At 47.3% G+C, this 21399-nt stretch overlaps 1 protein-coding gene across 1 annotated transcript in view; it reads right to left on the bottom strand.

Annotated features, from left to right (window-relative positions):
- Positions 1-422: 422 nt before the first annotated feature.
- Positions 423-21399, bottom strand: part of LOC311114492 (zinc finger protein 513-like) — a 36156-nt gene continuing 15179 nt past the window's right edge. Inside the window, exons 4-5 of the mRNA XM_084189732.1 lie at positions 4479-5291; positions 423-1846 (exon numbers count right to left, since the gene is read on the bottom strand). Of these exons, the coding sequence (XP_084045858.1) occupies positions 921-1846; positions 4479-5291 (1739 nt within the window). The 3' untranslated portion in view covers positions 423-920. The remainder of the gene's footprint in view (positions 1847-4478; positions 5292-21399) is intronic.

The raw sequence follows: 21399 nt of genomic DNA, 5'->3' as shown, positions 1-21399 counted from the left end.
GGTTATTATGGGGATAGACATGGGGGTTGAGGAGGGTTATTATGGGGATAGATAGGGGGGTTGAGGAGGGTTATTATGGGGATAGACATGGGGGTTAAGGAGGGTTATTATGGGGATAGACATGGGGGTTAAGGAGGGTTATTATGGGGATAGACATGGGGGTTGAGGAGGGTTATTATGGGGATAGACATGGGGGTTGAGGAGGGTTATTATGGGGATAGACATGGGGGTTGAGGAGGGTTATTATGGGGATAGACATGGGGGTTAAGGAGGGTTATTATGGGGATAGACATGGGGGTTGAGGAGGGTTATTATGGGGATAGATAGGGGGGTTGAGGAGGGTTATTATGGGGATAGACATGGGGGTTGAGGAGGGTTATTATGGGGATAGATAGGGGGGTTGAGGAGGGTTATTATGGGGATAGATAGGGGGGTTGAGGAGGAGAGAAGATGGAAGCATAGAGGAGTTGGAATAGTAGACTGGTAAGTAGAGACTATAGAGGGGTTGGAATAGTAGACTGGTAAGCAGAGACTATAGAGGGGTTGTAAGGCATAATGTAAAATGAAGTTAGGATATGTAGGCCACTGTTGGGGGGGACAGCATATGGTGGAGAATGCAGGTAGTATTTTGGGGGGAACGTTAAAGTAGAACCCTCATCCCAGTCCATTCGCCTGGCAACATAGCTGCAACCAGAGGCTCGGTATAGCTTCCTTCACCCTCCTTACTTTCTGTCCAAAGGCATCAAAACATTCCAATAATAATCACCATGTTCTACAATTGTGCATGATTCTACATAGCAGCTGCAGGAAAAAAAAAAAAACATTGACAAAAACAATTACAATACAAAAAAAAAATCTAGATTTTGCTGGTAGCTGTTATTTTCCAATCTCATGTTCTGTGGTACAGCTCTGTTCCTCTCCTATCTGGACATGTACTGCATCATCACCTCTCCTCCTTTCCTCTGCGGCTGTCCCACCACCCTCTCTTCTTCCTCCTCCTCCTCCTCCTCTTCCTCCTCACCCCCCTCTTCCTTGTGGGCGCCCGCCATCTGAACTTTGACCCATCCGTCGGTGGCGAGGCCGTGTTTCTTCTGGTGGCGTTTGTAGTTGTCCCAGTGTCCCGTGGTGTAGCCACACTCCTGGCATTTGTAGGGTTTCTCGCCCGTGTGTCTCAGCATGTGTCTCTTCAGGTTCATGCTCTGGTTACAGCTGTAGCTGCACACCTCGCACTGGAACGGCTTGGCGCCCGAGTGGACCCGCTGGTGGCGTTTTAAGTTAGCCAGGTTGCCACAGGCGTAGTCACACAGGTGGCACTTGTAGGGCTTCTCGCCCGTGTGGACTCTGTGGTGGCGTTTCAGGTTGTCGAAGTGGGCGGAGGCATAGTCGCACTGAGGGCACTTGTAGGGCTTCTCTCCGCTGTGCGTCTTCATGTGTCGCGCCAGGTGGTTGGGGTAGTGGGTGAGGAAGGGACAGGCGCTGCAGGTGTAGACCTTGTCCCCGCGCTCCCCGGGGCTGTTGGGCCCGGATGAGTTCTTGGTCAGCATGTCCAGGGTGCACTTGGCACAGATCTGGGCGGTGGAACCGTCCTCGTCCTCCAGGGGGATACCACAGAGACGACAGGTGAAGGGGAAGAGGAGAGGAGGGAGAGAGTCCTCTGACTTCACTCCCACCACAGGCCCAGACTTAGTCCCAGCTCCGACCCTAGCCCCAAGCCCAGGCCCGCAGCCAGGGGCCTCAAGTCTTGGGGGCTGGTGGTCAGAGAGCTGTTGCTCCAGTGGTCTGCTTGGTCGGCTGTAGCGTGGTAGGTAGTCTCTATTGTGGAGGTTTAGATCAGGCCTCACAGCTTCTGAAATCAGAGCAGAGGTGGCCAAAATTAGTGAATTCAGTTGAAAAAAGCTGTTATCGCACACACAGAGCATTCGGAAAGTATTCAGACCCTTTTACTTTTTCCACTTTGTTACGTTAGCCTTTTTCTAAAATTATGTAAAGAAAAAAAAAATAATATATATATTCAATCTACACACAATACCCCATAATGACGAAGCGAAAACAGGTTTAGACATTTTTGCACATTTAAAAATAAAAAACAGATACCTTATTTACATAAGTATTCAGACCCTTTGCTATGAGACACGGAATTGAGCTCATGTGCATCCTGTTTCCATTGATCATCCTTGAGATGTTTCCACAACTTGGAGTCCACCTGTGGTAAATTCAATTGATTGGACATGATTTGGAAAGGCACACACCTGTCTATATAAAAGGTCCCACAGTTGACAGTGCATGTCAGAGCAAAAACCAAGCCGTGAGGTCTAAGGAATTGTCTGTAGAGCTCCGAGACAGCATTGTGTCGAGGCACAGATCTGGGGAAGGTTACCAAAACATATCTGCAGCATTGAAGGTCCCCAAGAACACAGTGGCCTCCATCTTTCTTAAATGGAAGAAGTTTGGAACCACCAAGAATCTTCCTAGAGCTGGCCGCCCGGCCAAACTGAGAAATCGGGGGAGAAGGCCTTGGTCAGGGAGGTTACCAAGAACCCGATGGTCACTCTGACAGAGCTCCAGAGTTCCTCTGTGGAGATGGGAGAACCTTCCAGAAGGACAACCATATTTGCAGCACTCCACCAATCAGGCCTTTATGGTAGAGTGGCCAGACGGAAGCCACTCCTCAGTAAAAGGAACATGACAGCCCGCTTGGAGTTTGCCAAAAGGCACCTAAAGGACTCCCAGACCATGAGAAACAAGATTCTCTGGTCTGATGAAACCAAGATTGAACTATTTTGCCTGAATGCCAAGCGTCACGTCTGGAGAAAACCTGGCACCATCCCTACGGTGAAGCATTGTGCTGGCAGCATCATGCTGTGGGGATATTTTTCAGCGGCAGGGACTGGGAGACTAGTCAGGATTTAGGGAAAGATGAACAGAGCAAAGTACAGAGAGATCCCTGCTCCAGAGCGCTCAGGAGTGGCTTTGGGACAAGTCTCTGAATGTCTTTGAGTGCCCCAGCCAGAGCCGACGCTCCCCATCCAACCTGACAGAGCTTGAGAGGTTCTGCAGAGAAGAATGGGAGAAACTCCCCAAATACAGGTGTGCCAAGCTTGTAGTGTCATACCCAAGAAGACTCGAGGCTGTAATCGCTGCCAAAGGTGCTTCAACAAAGTACTGAGTAAAGGGTCTGAATACTTATGTAAATGTTATATCCGTTTTTTTGATTTTTAATACATTTGCAAAAATTTCTAAAAACCTGTTTTTGCTTTTTTATTATGGGGTATTGTGTGTAGATTGATGAGGGAAAACATCTTTAAAGTTCCAAATGGTCTTTAATAACTGATACAGGCCTAAATCTTTAATTCACATTTTCCCCATGTTTCATGAGCTGGAAACAAAAAATCCCTGAAAATGTTCCATATGCACAAAAAGCTTATTTCTCTCAAATTTTGTGCACAAAGTTGTTTACATCCCTGTTAGTGAGCATTTCTCCTTTGCCAAGATAATCCATCCACCTGACAGGTGCGGCATATCAAGAAGCTGATTAAACAACTGAAGAATTTCTGCACAAACTGTCAGAAACCGTCTCAGGGAAGCTCATCTGTGTGCTCGTCATCCTCACCAGGGTCTTGACCTGACTGCAGTTCGGCGTCGTAACCGACTTCAGTGGGCAAATGCTCACCTTCCATGGCCACTGGCACGTTGGAGAAGTGTGCTCTTCATGGATGAATCCCGGTTTTAACTGTACCGGGCAGATGGCAGACAGCGTGTATGGCGTCGTGGGGGTGAGCAGTTTGCTGATGTGAACAGAGTGCCCATGGTGGCGGTGGGGTTATGGTATGTGCAGGCATAAGCTACGGACAACGAACACAATTGCATTTTATCGATGGCAATTTCAACGCACAGAGATACCGTGACGAGATCCTGAGGCCCATTGTCGTGCCATTCATCCGCCGCCATCACCTCATGTTTCAGCATGATAACGCACGGCCCCATGCCGCAAGTATCTGTACACAATTCCTGGATGCTGAAAATGTCCCAGTTCTTCCATGGCCTGCATACTCACCAGACATGTCACCCATTGAGCATGTTTGGGATGCTCTGGACCGACGTGGACAACAGCATGTTCCAGTTCCGGCCAATATCCAGCAACTTCGCACAGCCATTGAAGAGGAGTGGGACAACATTCCACAATCAACAGCCTGATCAACTCTATGCGAAGGAGATGTGTAGCGCTGCATGAGTCAAACGGTGGTCACACCAGATACTGACTGGTTTTCTGATCCACTCCCCTACCGCAAAAAAAAAAAAAAAAGTATCTGTGACCAACAGATGCATATCTGTATTACCAGTCATGTGAAATCCATAGATTAGGGCCTAATGAATTTATTTCAATTGACTGATTTCCTGATATGAACTGTAACTCAGTAAAATATTTGAAATTGTTGCATGTTGCTTTTATATTTTTGTTCAGTGTAGTTGAAAAATACCTTCAGCTGAAGCACTGGGCTCCTCCTTCCTCTTAAGACCATGCCCACTAGCAGGAGGACCAATAAGAGGAGGGCCAACGGCAGAGGGACCAATAGTAGGATGGCCACCGGCAGAGGGACCAATAGCAGGATGGCCACCGGCAGAGGGACCAATAGAAGGTCCGCAGGCAGGTCTAACTGCTTCCTGTCCAGCCACATGCATCCTCTGATGCCTCTTCAGGTTGCCTAGGGAACTGCAGGCGAAGGAGCAGGAGTCACACCTGTATGGTTTCTCCCCAGTGTGAATCCTCAGGTGTCTCTGCAGGTTGACCAGCTGGGCTGAGGCGTAGGTACACAGGGGGCAGTGGTACGGCTTCTCCCCGTTGTGAGTCTTCATGTGCCTCTTGACGTGGTTGGCGTAGCGGGAGGAGAACCCACACAGCTGGCAGGAGTGGAGCTTGGACGACGGGCCGTCGTCACCCATCATCGAGTTGTCGTCCCCTCCTTCCTCGCTATCGTCCGCTTGTGACCGCGAACCGGAGCGAAAGCCGCCAAACGCGGCGCTGAATTCCCCCCCAACTCCTCCTCCCTTGCAGCACCGGTGGCAGTAGGGTCCCACCAGGTCCAGGCCACAGCCCCGGCAGGACAGGTAGGGGGGGAAGGGGGCCTCGAGGTCGGGCTGGGAGGCTGGACCGTCTCCCTGGTCCCTGCAGCTCTCGGTGGCGGTGCGGGGGTCGTCTGCGTCACCCTCCATACTGAGACGGCGGTAGACACAACCCTCTTCCTCATCACCCAGAGGGTACACAGAGAAGCCGATCTCAGCCGCTACAGAGTCTAAAAGGCAGAAAAAAACACTTATGATGAATCCTCACAGACACAGGGTTAAATACACTATCAAAAGACATGTTACAGACTGAGAACCCATCTCTACATGGGTTCTCAGTCTGAGGAGGCAGGTGGCTTAGTGGTTAAGAGCGTTGTGCCAGTAACCGAAAGGTCGCTGGTTCTAATCCCCGAGCCAAATAGGTGAAAAATCTGTCGATGTGCCCTTGAGCAAGGCACTTAACCCTAATTGCTCATGTAAGTCGCTCTGGATAACAGCGTCTGCTAAATGACTAAAATGTAAATGTAAATGTACACAACAGGAGGGGAGGTAGATACATGTTACAGACTGAGAACCCATCTCTACACAACAGGAGGGAGGAGGGGATACATGATACAGACTGAGAACCCATCTCTACACAACAGGAGGGAGGAGGGGATCAATCAATCAATCAATTTTATTTTATATAGCCCTTCTTACATCAGCTAATATCTCGAAGTGCTGTACAGAAACCCAGCCTAAAACCCCAAACAGCTAGTAATGCAGGTGTAGAAGCACGGGATACATGATACAGACTGAGAACCTATCTCTACACAACAGGAGGGAGGAGGGGATACATGATACAGACTGAGAACCCATCTCTACACAACAGGAGGTAGATACATGATACAGACTGAGAACCCATCTCTACACAACAGGAGGGAGGAGGGGATACATGTTACAGACTGAGAACCCATCTCTACACAACAGGAGGGGATACATGATACAGACTGAGAACCCATCTCTACACAACAGGAGGGAGGAGGGGATACATGATACAGACTGAGAACCCATCTCTACACAACAGGAGGTAGATACATGATACAGACTGAGAACCCATCTCTACACAACAGGAGGGAGGAGGGGATACATGATACAGACTGAGAACCCATCTCTACACAACAGGAGGGAGGAGGGGATACATGTTACAGACTGAGAACCCATCTCTACACAACAGGAGGGGATACATGATACAGACTGAGAACCCATCTCTACACAACAGGAGGGAGGAGGGGATACATGATACAGACTGAGAACCCATCTCTACACAACAGGAGGGAGGAGGGGATACATGTTACAGACTGAGAACCCATCTCTACACAACAGGAGGTAGGAGGGGATACATGATACAGACTGAGAACCCATCTCTACACAACAGGAGGGAGGAGGGGATACATGTTACAGACTGAGAACCCATCTCTACACAACAGGAGGGAGGAGGGGATACATGATACAGACTGAGAACCCATCTCTACACAACAGGAGGTAGATACATGTTACAGACTGAGAACCCATCTCTACACAACAGGAGGGAGGATACATGATACAGACTGAGAACCCATCTCTACACAACAGGAGGGGAGGAGGGGATACATGTTACAGACTGAGAACCCATCTCTACACAACAGGAGGTAGATACATGTTACAGACTGAGAACCCATCTCTACACAACAGGAGGGAGGATACATGATACAGACTGAGAACCCATCTCTACACAACAGGAGGGGAGGAGGGGATACATGTTACAGACTGAGAACCCATCTCTACACAACAGGAGGGAGGATACATGATACAGACTGAGAACCCATCTCTACACAACAGGAGGGGATACATGATACAGACTGAGAACCCATCTCTACACAACAGGAGGGAGGAGGGGATACATGATACAGACTGAGAACCCATCTCTACACAACAGGAGGGGATACATGATACAGACTGAGAACCCATCTCTACACAACAGGAGGGAGGAGGGGATACATGATACAGACTGAGAACCCATCTCTACACAACAGGAGGGGATACATGATACAGACTGAGAACCCATCTCTACACAACAGGAGGTAGATACATGATACAGACTGAGAACCCATCTCTACACAACAGGAGGTAGATACATGATACAGACTGAGAACCCATCTCTACACAACAGGAGGGGAGGTAGATACATGATACAGACTGAGAACCCATCTCTACACAACAGGAGGGGAGGTAGATACATGATACAGACTGAGAACCCATCTCTACACAACAGGAGGGGAGGTAGATACATGATACAGACTGAGAACCCATCTCTACACAACAGGAGGGAGGAGGGGATACATGATACAGACTGAGAACCCATCTCTACACAACAGGAGGGAGGAGGGGATACATGATACAGACTGAGAACCCATCTCTACACAACAGGAGGGAGGAGGGGATACATGATACAGACTGAGAACCCATCTCTACACAACAGGAGGGGAGGAGGGGATACATGATACAGACTGAGAACCCATCTCTACACAACAGGAGGGAGGAGGGGATACATGATACAGACTGAGAACCCATCTCTACACAACAGGAGGGAGGATACATGATACAGACTGAGAACCCATCTCTACACAACAGGAGGTAGGAGGGGATACATGATACAGACTGAGAACCCATCTCTACACAACAGGAGGGGATACATGATACAGACTGAGAACCCATCTCTACACAACAGGAGGGAGGAGGGGATACATGATACAGACTGAGAACCCATCTCTACACAACAGGAGGGGAGGAAGATACATGATACAGACTGAGAACCCATCTCTACACAACAGGAGGTAGATACATGTTACAGACTGAGAACCCATCTCTACACAACAGGAGGGAGGAGGGGATACATGATACAGACTGAGAACCCATCTCTACACAACAGGAGGTGGATACATGATACAGACTGAGAACCCATCTCTACACAACAGGAGGTAGATACATGATACAGACTGAGAACCCATCTCTACACAACAGGAGGGGAGGTAGATACATGTTACAGACTGAGAACCCATCTCTACACAACAGGAGGGGAGGAGGGGATACATGATACAGACTGAGAACCCATCTCTACACAACAGGAGGGAGGAGGGGATACATGATACAGACTGAGAACCCATCTCTACACAACAGGAGGTAGATACATGATACAGACTGAGAACCCATCTCTACACAACAGGAGGGAGGAGGGGATACATGATACAGACTGAGAACCCATCTCTACACAACAGGAGGGGATACATGATACAGACTGAGAACCCATCTCTACACAACAGGAGGGTGGAGGGGATACATGATACAGACTGAGAACCCATCTCTACACAACAGGAGGTAGATACATGATACAGACTGAGAACCCATCTCTACACAACAGGAGGGAGGAGGGGATACATGATACAGACTGAGAACCCATCTCTACACAACAGGAGGGGATACATGATACAGACTGAGAACCCATCTCTACACAACAGGAGGGAGGAGGGGATACATGATACAGACTGAGAACCCATCTCTACACAACAGGAGGGAGGAGGGGATACATGTTACAGACTGAGAACCCATCTCTACACAACAGGAGGGAGGAGGGGATACATGATACAGACAGAGAACCCATCTCTACACAACAGGAGGGGATACATGATACAGACTGAGAACCCATCTCTACACAACAGGAGGGAGGAGGGGATACATGATACAGACTGAGAACCCATCTCTACACAACAGGAGGGGAGGAGGGGATACATGATACAGACTGAGAACCCATCTCTACACAACAGGAGGGGAGGAGGGGATACATGATACAGACTGAGAACCCATCTCTACACAACAGGAGGGGATACATGATACAGACTGAGAACCCATCTCTACACAACAGGAGGGAGGAGGGGATACATGATACAGACTGAGAACCCATCTCTACAAAACAGGAGGGAGGAGGGGATACATGATACAGACTGAGAACCCATCTCTACACAACAGGAGGGAGGAGGGGATACATGATACAGACTGAGAACCCATCTCTACACAACAGGAGGTAGATACATGTTACAGACTGAGAACCCATCTCTACACAACAGGAGGGGAGGAGGGGATACATGATACAGACTGAGAACCCATCAGTACACAACAGGAGGGGAGGTAGATACATGATACAGACTGAGAACCCATCTCTACACAACAGGAGGGGAGGTAGATACATGATACAGACTGAGAACCCATCTCTACACAACAGGAGGGAGGAGGGGATACATGATACAGACTGAGAACCCATCTCTACACAACAGGAGGGAGGAGGGGATACATGATACAGACTGAGAACCCATCTCTACACAACAGGAGGTAGATACATGTTACAGACTGAGAACCCATCTCTACACAACAGGAGGGAGGAGGGGATACATGTTACAGACTGAGAACCCATCTCTACACAACAGGAGGGGATACATGATACAGACTGAGAACCCATCTCTACACAACAGGAGGGAGGAGGGGATACATGATACAGACTGAGAACCCATCTCTACACAACAGGAGGGAGGAGGGGATACATGATACAGACTGAGAACCCATCTCTACACAACAGGAGGTAGATACATGTTACAGACTGAGAACCCATCTCTACACAACAGGAGGGAGGAGGGGATACATGATACAGACTGAGAACCCATCTCTACACAACAGGAGGGAGGAGGGGATACATGATACAGACTGAGAACCCATCTCTACACAACAGGAGGGAGGAGGGGATACATCATACAGACTGAGAACCCATCTCTACACAACAGGAGGGGATACATGATACAGACTGAGAACCCATCTCTACACAACAGGAGGTAGATACATGTTACAGACTGAGAACCCATCTCTACACAACAGGAGGGAGGAGGGGATACATGATACAGACTGAGAACCCATCTCTACACAACAGGAGGGGATACATGATACAGACTGAGAACCCATCTCTACACAACAGGAGGGAGGAGGGGATACATGATACAGACTGAGAACCCATCTCTACACAACAGGAGGGTGGAGGGGATACATGATACAGACTGAGAACCCATCTCTACACAACAGGAGGGAGGAGGGGATACATGATACAGACTGAGAACCCATCTCTACACAACAGGAGGGAGGAGGGGATACATGATACAGACTGAGAACCCATCTCTACACAACAGGAGGGAGGAGGGGATACATGATACAGACTGAGAACCCATCTCTACACAACAGGAGGGAGGAGGGGATACATGATACAGACTGAGAACCCATCTCTACACAACAGGAGGGGAGGAGGGGATACATGATACAGACTGAGAACCCATCTCTACACAACAGGAGGGGATACATGATACAGACTGAGAACCCATCTCTACACAACAGGAGGGAGGAGGGGATACATGATACAGACTGAGAACCCATCTCTACACAACAGGAGGGAGGAGGGGATACATGATACAGACTGAGAACCCATCTCTACACAACAGGAGGGAGGAGGGGATACATGATACAGACTGAGAACCCATCTCTACACAACAGGAGGTAGATACATGTTACAGACTGAGAACCCATCTCTACACAACAGGAGGGGAGGAGGGGATACATGATACAGACTGAGAACCCATCTCTACACAACAGGAGGGGAGGTAGATACATGATACAGACTGAGAACCCATCTCTACACAACAGGAGGGGAGGTAGATACATGATACAGACTGAGAACCCATCTCTACACAACAGGAGGGAGGAGGGGATACATGATACAGACTGAGAACCCATCTCTACACAACAGGAGGGAGGAGGGGATACATGATACAGACTGAGAACCCATCTCTACACAACAGGAGGTAGATACATGATACAGACTGAGAACCCATCTCTACACAACAGGAGGGAGGAGGGGATACATGATACAGACTGAGAACCCATCTCTACACAACAGGAGGTAGATACATGTTACAGACTGAGAACCCATCTCTACACAACAGGAGGGAGGAGGGGATACATGATACAGACTGAGAACCCATCTCTACACAACAGGAGGGAGGAGGGGATACATGTTACAGACTGAGAACCCATCTCTACACAACAGGAGGGGATACATGATACAGACTGAGAACCCATCTCTACACAACAGGAGGGGATACATGATACAGACTGAGAACCCATCTCTACACAACAGGAGGTAGATACATGATACAGACTGAGAACCCATCTCTACACAACAGGAGGGGATACATGATACAGACTGAGAACCCATCTCTACACAACAGGAGGGGATACATGATACAGACTGAGAACCCATCTCTACACAACAGGAGGGAGGAGGGGATACATGATACAGACTGAGAACCCATCTCTACACAACAGGAGGGAGGAGGGGATACATGATACAGACTGAGAACCCATCTCTACACAACAGGAGGGAGGAGGGGATACATGATACAGACTGAGAACCCATCTCTACACAACAGGAGGGGATACATGATACAGACTGAGAACCCATCTCTACACAACAGGAGGGAGGAGGGGATACATGATACAGACTGAGAACCCATCTCTACACAACAGGAGGGAGGAGGGGATACATGTTACAGACTGAGAACCCATCTCTACACAACAGGAGGGAGGAGGGGATACATGATACAGACTGAGAACCCATCTCTACACAACAGGAGGGGATACATGATACAGACTGAGAACCCATCTCTACACACCAGGAGGTAGATACATGATACAGACTGAGAACCCATCTCTACACAACAGGAGGGAGGAGGGGATACATGATACAGACTGAGAACCCATCTCTACACAACAGGAGGGGATACATGATACAGACTGAGAACCCATCTCTACACAACAGGAGGGGATACATGATACAGACTGAGAACCCATCTCTACACAACAGGAGGTAGATACATGATACAGACTGAGAACCCATCTCTACACAACAGGAGGGAGGAGGGGATACATGTTACAGACTGAGAACCCATCTCTACACAACAGGAGGGGAGGTAGATACATGTTACAGACTGAGAACCCATCTCTACACAACAGGAGGGAGGAGGGGATACATGTTACAGACTGAGAACCCATCTCTACACAACAGGAGGTAGGAGGGGATACATGATACAGACTGAGAACCCATCTCTACACAACAGGAGGGGATACATGATAGACTGAGAACCCATCTCTACACAACAGGAGGGAGGAGGGGATACATGATACAGACTGAGAACCCATCTCTACAAAACAGGAGGGAGGAGGGGATACATGATACAGACTGAGAACCCATCTCTACACAACAGGAGGTAGATACATGATACAGACTGAGAACCCATCTCTACACAACAGGAGGGGATACATGTTACAGACTGAGAACCCATCTCTACACAACAGGAGGGAGGAGGGGATACATGATACAGACTGAGAACCCATCTCTACACAACAGGAGGGAGGAGGGGATACATGTTACAGACTGAGAACCCATCTCTACACAACAGGAGGGGAGGAGGGGATACATGTTACAGACTGAGAACCCATCTCTACACAACAGGAGGGGATACATGATACAGACTGAGAACCCATCTCTACACAACAGGAGGGAGGAGGGGATACATGATACAGACTGAGAACCCATCTCTACACAACAGGAGGGGAGGAGGGGATACATGATACAGACTGAGAACCCATCTCTACACAACAGGAGGGGATGAGGGGATACATGATACAGACTGAGAACCCATCTCTACACAACAGGAGGTAGATACATGATACAGACTGAGAACCCATCTCTACACAACAGGAGGGGATACATGATACAGACTGAGAACCCATCTCTACACAACAGGAGGGAGGAGGGGATACATGATACAGACTGAGAACCCATCTCTACACAACAGGAGGGGATGAGGGGATACATGATACAGACTGAGAACCCATCTCTACACAACAGGAGGGGATACATGATACAGACTGAGAACCCATCTCTACACAACAGGAGGGAGGAGGGGATACATGATACAGACTGAGAACCCATCTCTACACAACAGGAGGGAGGAGGGGATACATGATACAGACTGAGAACCCATCTCTACACAACAGGAGGGAGGAGGGGATACATGATACAGACTGAGAACCCATCTCTACACAACAGGAGGGAGGAGGGGATACATGTTACAGACTGAGAACCCATCTCTACACAACAGGAGGTAGATACATGATACAGACTGAGAACCCATCTCTACACAACAGGAGGGGAGGTAGATACATGATACAGACTGAGAACCCATCTCTACACAACAGGAGGGAGGAGGGGATACATGTTACAGACTGAGAACCCATCTCTACACAACAGGAGGGGATACATGATACAGACTGAGAACCCATCTCTACACAACAGGAGGGAGGAGGGGATACATGATACAGACTGAGAACCCATCTCTACACAACAGGAGGGAGGAGGGGATACATGATACAGACTGAGAACCCATCTCTACACAACAGGAGGGGATACATGATACAGACTGAGAACCCATCTCTACACAACAGGAGGGAGGAGGGGATACATGATACAGACTGAGAACCCATCTCTACACAACAGGAGGGAGGAGGGGATACATGATACAGACTGAGAACCCATCTCTACACAACAGGAGGGGATACATGATACAGACTGAGAACCCATCTCTACACAACAGGAGGGAGGAGGGGATACATGATACAGACTGAGAACCCATCTCTACACAACAGGAGGGGAGGTAGATACATGATACAGACTGAGAACCCATCTCTACACAACAGGAGGGGAGGAGGGGATACATGATACAGACTGAGAACCCATCTCTACACAACAGGAGGGAGGTAGATACATGATACAGACTGAGAACCCATCTCTACACAACAGGAGGGGATACATGATACAGACTGAGAACCCATCTCTACACAACAGGAGGGAGGAGGGGATACATGATACAGACTGAGAACCCATCTCTACACAACAGGAGGGAGGAGGGGATACATGATACAGACTGAGAACCCATCTCTACACAACAGGAGGGGAGGAGGGGATACATGTTACAGACTGAGAACCCATCTCTACACAACAGGAGGTAGGAGGGGATACATGATACAGACTGAGAACCCATCTCTACACAACAGGAGGTAGATACATGATACAGACTGAGAACCCATCTCTACACAACAGGAGGGAGGAGGGGATACATGATACAGACTGAGAACCCATCTCTACACAACAGGAGGGAGGAGGGGATACATGATACAGACTGAGAACCCATCTCTACACAACAGGAGGTAGGAGGGGATACATGATACAGACTGAGAACCCATCTCTACACAACAGGAGGTAGATACATGATACAGACTGAGAACCCATCTCTACACAACAGGAGGGAGGAGGGGATACATGATACAGACTGAGAACCCATCTCTACACAACAGGAGGTAGGAGGGGATACATGATACAGACTGAGAACCCATCTCTACACAACAGGAGGGGATACATGATACAGACTGAGAACCCATCTCTACACAACAGGAGGGAGGAGGGGATACATGATACAGACTGAGAACCCATCTCTACACAACAGGAGGGGAGAAGGGGATACATGATACAGACTGAGAACCCATCTCTACACAACAGGAGGGAGGAGGGGATACATGATACAGACTGAGAACCCATCTCTACACAACAGGAGGGAGGAGGGGATACATGATACAGACTGAGAACCCATCTCTACACAACAGGAGGTAGGAGGGGATACATGATACAGACTGAGAACCCATCTCTACACAACAGGAGGTAGATACATGATACAGACTGAGAACCCATCTCTACACAACAGGAGGGAGGAGGGGATACATGATACAGACTGAGAACCCATCTCTACACAACAGGAGGGAGGAGGGGATACATGATACAGACTGAGAACCCATCTCTACACAACAGGAGGGGAGGTAGATACATGATACAGACTGAGAACCCATCTCTACACAACAGGAGGGGATACATGATACAGACTGAGAACCCATCTCTACACAACAGGAGGGGAGGTAGATACATGATACAGACTGAGAACCCATCTCTACACAACAGGAGGGGAGGTAGATACATGATACAGACTGAGAACCCATCTCTACACAACAGGAGGGGATACATGATACAGACTGAGAACCCATCTCTACACAACAGGAGGGGAGGTAGATACATGATACAGACTGAGAACCCATCTCTACACAACAGGAGGGGATACATGATACAGACTGAGAACCCATCTCTACACAACAGGAGGGGAGGTAGATACATGATACAGACTGAGAACCCATCAGTCTGTAACATCAGGCTTACATTCAGGGTGGGATATAAATGTAAAATGTTCTTTGTCTAAAATAAATCACTGCACAAAAATAAAATCACTGCATTTGACTCACACAGCCTCAGTCACTTACTCACCTCGTCCACTGTGTGTGTGCCTCTCTGTGACATCAGCTAAACACCTAGCTGGCTAGCTCATCACGTCTCTGTCTAAACTGTTCACTCAAAAATACAGAAAGGAGTGGGAATCAAACCCTGAATTCAAAGGCTGGTTGAAGCCGTTTATTGGAGATGATACACGGGCATACTGACTGTATTGTAAGGCTGATTTCTACGCCAAACTTAGTGATGTAAAAAAAAAAAAACACATGACAACTCAAAAACATACTCAAAAAGGCAAAGCCTTATAACAGTTCCACCCAAAACAAGCTGCCATTTATGGTTTAAAAAATTTACTCTGCAAAAAAGGCTGAGGCCACCATGGCATTAGCTATCGCTGAACACTGTTCCATGCTGGCATGTGATCACATTGGAGAAGCATGTAGAGCTGCTTTCTCAGACTCCACTGCTGCTACCCACTTCAAAATGCACAGGACAAAGTGCACAGAAAGGATTAATGGTGTTCTAGCACCATACTTTATGAAAGAGTTGGTCACAGATGTGGGTGACCAGCGTTTCAGCCTCCTCCTCGATGAGTCCACGGAATGTCAGTGTTTCTAAGTACCTGGGGGGTTGTGATAAGGTACTTTAGTGACACCAAGCAGACAATCGTATCAACATTTCTGGGGCTTGTTGAGTTGGAAGGAGGAGATGCCAAATCTATAGCCCGTGCTGTTGTGGCTTTCCTCGAGAAGTGTTGTCTTAAAAAAAAGAGAAACTCCTGGGGATATGGACTGACAATGCCTCTGTTACGACGGGGATTAACAATGGGGTCCATAAAGTGCTGAAGGAGGAGTACGGCCTCAAAGATCTGGTTCTTATTCGCTGTGTGTGCCGGTCTCTGCAGCTTGCTGTTAAGTCATGCTTCCAATGACATCATCCCACCGTAGTGTGGAGTACTTGCTACGAGAGACTTATAACTGGTTTTCAGTGTCTCCAAAGCGCAGGGAGGCCTACAAGGCCACATATGAGACCATCAACTGTGGGGAGAAACCTTTACAGATAACCAAGGCGTGTGCCACACGTTGGCTCTCCATTGAACCCCGCGGTTTCACGCATTTTTGACCAGTGGGAGGAGCTTAGGCTGCATTTCGCAGTCACCAAGTCCAGTGGACACTGCTACATGGCTGAGGTTTTATACTCCATGTACAGTGATCCTCAAAACATATTGTATCTGACTTTTTTTGAAGTCAGTGCTGGGTGAGGTACAGTTGGCCATCAAGGCTTTTGAGGGAGAGCAAGTAGATCCTCTTAAGCTACTTGACAGCTTGGTTAAGCCTGATCAAGTCTGTGAGCAGCATGGTGCTGAATCCACTGGCAAATGTTGATGTACTCAAAGGGCCAATAGATGGATACATCAGTCCCAAACCGTACCTTGGTTACCTTTTTGAGTCAAAGGCAGCTGAGCTCCACCTTGCGCCTGAGGATGAAAACAATGTCCGAAAGCAGTGTGTAGCCTTCACCGTCTCCCTCACTAATGAGTTGAGGGTGAGACTGCCGGACAACATCGAAGCATTGCAGTACATGTCAGTTTTCAATGTGGAGGAAACTCTAAAGCACAATAAAGAGCCCTGGAGAAATAGAAAAAAAATTGCCAAAAATTGCTCCTTGGCTACTCCCCTGCAGAGATAGACAAGATTGTCCATCAATGGCGTACCATCCATCTTAGTAAATGGAATGAGACAAAAAACACACTGGGCTTCTGGAGTGAGATTTGGAAGTTCAGGGATGCAGCTGATATCAACCCGTTTCAAGAACCTGCCATGGCTGCTGTGTCCGTGTTGTCCTTGCCACACTCGAATGCTGAAGTCGAGAGAGTATTCAGCCAGATGAGTGTGGTAAAAAAGCAAACTTAGAAATCGGATGTCCTTGCAGACCCTTAACTCCATCCTGGACATTCGATATGGACTGAAGCTGTCTGGTGAGGCTTGCTATGAGCACTAGCTGCCTGATAATGTTTTGCAGTTTTTTTTGGGCACATCAGCTGCTTCCTCATTTAAGTCAGCTCCCTCAGCTGCTGAACCTGCCATAGAGAGCCTTGACCAAAATGACGATGACCCAGTCTTTCTGTGAGCCAGCACAGCCTGTGTGTGTGTGGAGGGGGGGGGTCTGGAAAAAAAACTAACAATTAACCTGAATTAGGGCCAGACTAGTTACCATCATTTTCTCACATTGCCATTAACACTTTTTTTCTATTGTCTCTTTTTGGTCCATTTAGATTGTTAATGTAGATTGTTATACAAAATAATGTTATGGTTAAAAATGTTGATGTTTTACTGTGACTTGCTGTAGGCTCCTAAGTGGACCATAAGGTTAAAAAACAAACTTAAGAAAACTATAAAAAGGTAACTCAGCCAGAGTGTCTATTTTGGGTCACTTTTGCCGGTCCCAAGCCCGGATACAGGAGGAGGCTTCTGCCGGTCCCAAGCCCGGATACAGGAGGAGGCTTCTGCCGGTCCCAAGCCCGGATAAAGGAGGAGGGTTGGAATTGTGACATAAAAAAATAAAAATAAGAATCGACAGAAGACAGTTCATTTGTAGTTCTAAACATATTTAGGGTGTTTCTTTACTCAGTTTGTCTCTCCCACGACGTTATTCCTCCTCTCTCCTACAGCGTCCGTCACAATTACATGCACATGGCCAATTATGCAAATTAGGCGATGATGTCATTTAGCGACTTTTAAGACAGCCAATAGCTACTCTCCTTACTGAGGAGTTGGCAACAGTGGGCCTAGTTTGTGAGAGAGAGATGTCAGCTCTGTGTTGTCGGGTAAACTTTATATTTATTTATTATTAACTATATATTTATATTATATATATATATATTTATTTTTAACAATAGCTACTTTCCTTACTGATGAGTTGGCACCAAAACAGTAGGGAAGTTGAGCCTCGTGCTTCAATGCTCTTAGTTGTTGCGGAAATTGACCCACTATGCGGTTTACTTTCTGCATCTACGTAAACCCCCCCAAAAAAACTTATTTTTTTGGTTAGGGATTTCTCTTAACGTTAAGGATCCCAATTTCGTAAATAAAAACGTTTTAACATTTAAATGTTCACATCCCTATCTCCTATCAAGAGTGAAATACCCAAACCCAATAACCCATAGCAGATGTGCTGACAGTACTGGGTCACTGTTAGACAGGTCAGACTAAACAGACAAAGATGCATCCCAAACGGCACCCTATTCAGGCCCATAGGGGCTCTGGTCTAAAGTAGTGCACTATATAGGGAATAGGGTACCATTCTCTGGTCTAAAGTAGTGCACTATATAGGGAGTAGGGTACCATTCTCTGGTCTAAAGTAGTGCACTATATAGGGAGTAGGGTGCCATTCTCTGGTCTAAAGTAGTGCACTATATAGGGAATAGGGTGCCATTCTCTGGTCTAAAGTAGTGCACTATATAGGGAATAGGGTGCCATTCTCTGGTCTAAAGTAGTGCACTGTATAAGGAATAGGGTGCCATTCTCTGGTCTAAAGTAGTGCACTGTATAAGGAATAGGGTGCCATTCTCTGGTCTAAAGTAGTGCACTATATAGGGAATAGGGTGCCATTCTCTGGTCTAAAGTAGTGCACTATATAGGGAATAGGGTGCCATTCTCTGGTCTAAAGTAGTGCACTATATAGGGAATAGGGTGCCATTCTCTGGTCAAAAGTAGTGCACTATATAGGGAATAGGGTGCCATTCTCTGGTCAAAAGTAGTGCACTATATAGGGAGTAGGGTGCCATTCTCTGGTCTAAAGTAGTGCACTATATAGGGAGTAGGGTGCCATTCTCTGGTCTAAAGTAGTGCACTATATAGGGAGTAGGGTGCCATTCTCTGGTCTAAAGTAGTGCACTATATAGGGAGTAGGGTGCCATTCTCTGGTCTAAAGTAGTGCACTATATAGGGAATAGGGTGCCATTCTCTGGTCTAAAGTAGTGCACTGTATAAGGAATAGGGTGCCATTCTCTGGTCTAAAGTAGTGCACTATATAGGGAGTAGGGTGCCATTCTCTGGTCTAAAGTAGTGCACTATATAGGGAGTAGGGTGCCATTCTCTGGTCTAAAGTAGTGCACTATATAGGGAGTAGGGTGCCATTCTCTGGTCTAAAGTAGTGCACTATATAGGGAGTAGGGTGCCATTCTCTGGTCTAAAGTAGTGCACTATATAGGGAGTAGGGTGCCATTCTCTGGTCTAAAGTAGTGCACTATATAGGGAATAGGGTGCCATTCTCTGGTCTAAAGTAGTGCACTATATAGGGAGTAGGGTGCCATTCTCTGGTCTAAAGTAGTGCACTATATAGGGAATAGGGTGCCATTCTCTGGTCTAAAGTAGTGCACTATATAGGGAATAGGGTGCCATTATCTGGTCTAAAGTAGTGCACTATATAGGGAATAGGGTGTCATTCTCTGGTCTAAAGTAGTGCACTATATAGGGAATAGGGTGCCATTCTCTGGTCAAAAGTAGTGCACTATATAGGGAATAGGGTGCCATTCTCTGGTCAAAAGTAGTGCACTATATAGGGAATAGGGTGCCATTCTCTGGTCAAAAGTAGTGCACTATATAGGGAATAGGGTGCCATTCTCTGGTCTAAAGTAGTGCACTATATAGGGAATAGGGTGCCATTCTCTGGTCTAAAGTAGTGCACAATATAGGGAATAGGGTGCCATTCTCTGGTCTAAAGTAGTGCACTATATAGGGAATAGGGTGCCATTCTCTGGTCTAAAGTAGTGCACTGTATAAGGAATAGGGTGCCATTCTCTGGTCTAAAGTAGTGCACTGTATAAGGAATAGGGTGCCATTCTCTGGTCTAAAGTAGTGCACTATATAGGGAATAGGGTGCCATTCTCTGGTCTAAAGTAGTGCACTATATAGGGAATAGGGTGCCATTCTCTGGTCTAAAGTAGTGCACTGTATAAGGAATAGGGTGCCATTCTCTGGTCTAAAGTAGTGCACTATATAGGGAGTAGGGTGCCATTCTCTGGTCTAAAGTAGTGCACTATATAGGGAGTAGGGTGCCATTCTCTGGTCTAAAGTAGTGCACTATATAGGGAGTAGGGTGCCATTCTCTGGTCTAAAGTAGTGCACTATATAGGGAGTAGGGTGCCATTCTCTGGTCTAAAGTAGTGCACTATATAGGGAATAGGGTGCCATTCTCTGGTCTAAAGTAGTGCACTATATAGGGAGTAGGGTGCCATTCTCTGGTCTAAAGTAGTGCACTATAGAGGGAATAGGGTGCCATTCTCTGGTCTAAAGTAGTGCACTATATAGGGAATAGGGTGCCATTCTCTGGTCTAAAGTAGTGCACTATATAGGGAATAGGGTGCCATTCTCTGGTCTAAAGTAGTGCACTATATAGGGAATAGGGTGCCATTTGGGATGCACACAAATCTGACAGACCTGCATTTGATTAAACCCTCTACAGCACAATTTAAAAAGACCTACTGTGAAACAGTGTCTTTCAAATCCTGGCTAAGTCAAAACTGCACGCCCTAGACTCCAGAGAACATTTCAAAGTGTTCACAAGAAGTTATCTGGCTCCATCTCCGAGGTTAGACTAGACTACATTCAGAAGGTCTCTGGTTCCATCTCCGAGGTTAGACTAGACTACATTCAGAAGTTATCTTGCTCCATCTCCGAGGTTAGACTAGACTACATTCAGAAGTTATCTTGCTCCATCTCCGAGGTTAGACTAGACTACATTCAGAAGGTCTCTGGCTCCATCTCCGAGGTTAGACTAGACTACATTCAGAAGGTCTCTGGCTCCATCTCCGAGGTTAGACTAGACTACATTCA

This window comes from Coregonus lavaretus (assembly GCF_964263955.1).
Source record: "Coregonus lavaretus genome assembly, contig: HAP1_SCAFFOLD_416, whole genome shotgun sequence".
Lineage (NCBI taxonomy): Eukaryota > Metazoa > Chordata > Actinopteri > Salmoniformes > Salmonidae > Coregonus > Coregonus lavaretus.
Note: the sequence above shows the minus strand (reverse complement) of the source record. Positions and strands in the feature narration are given on the sequence as shown.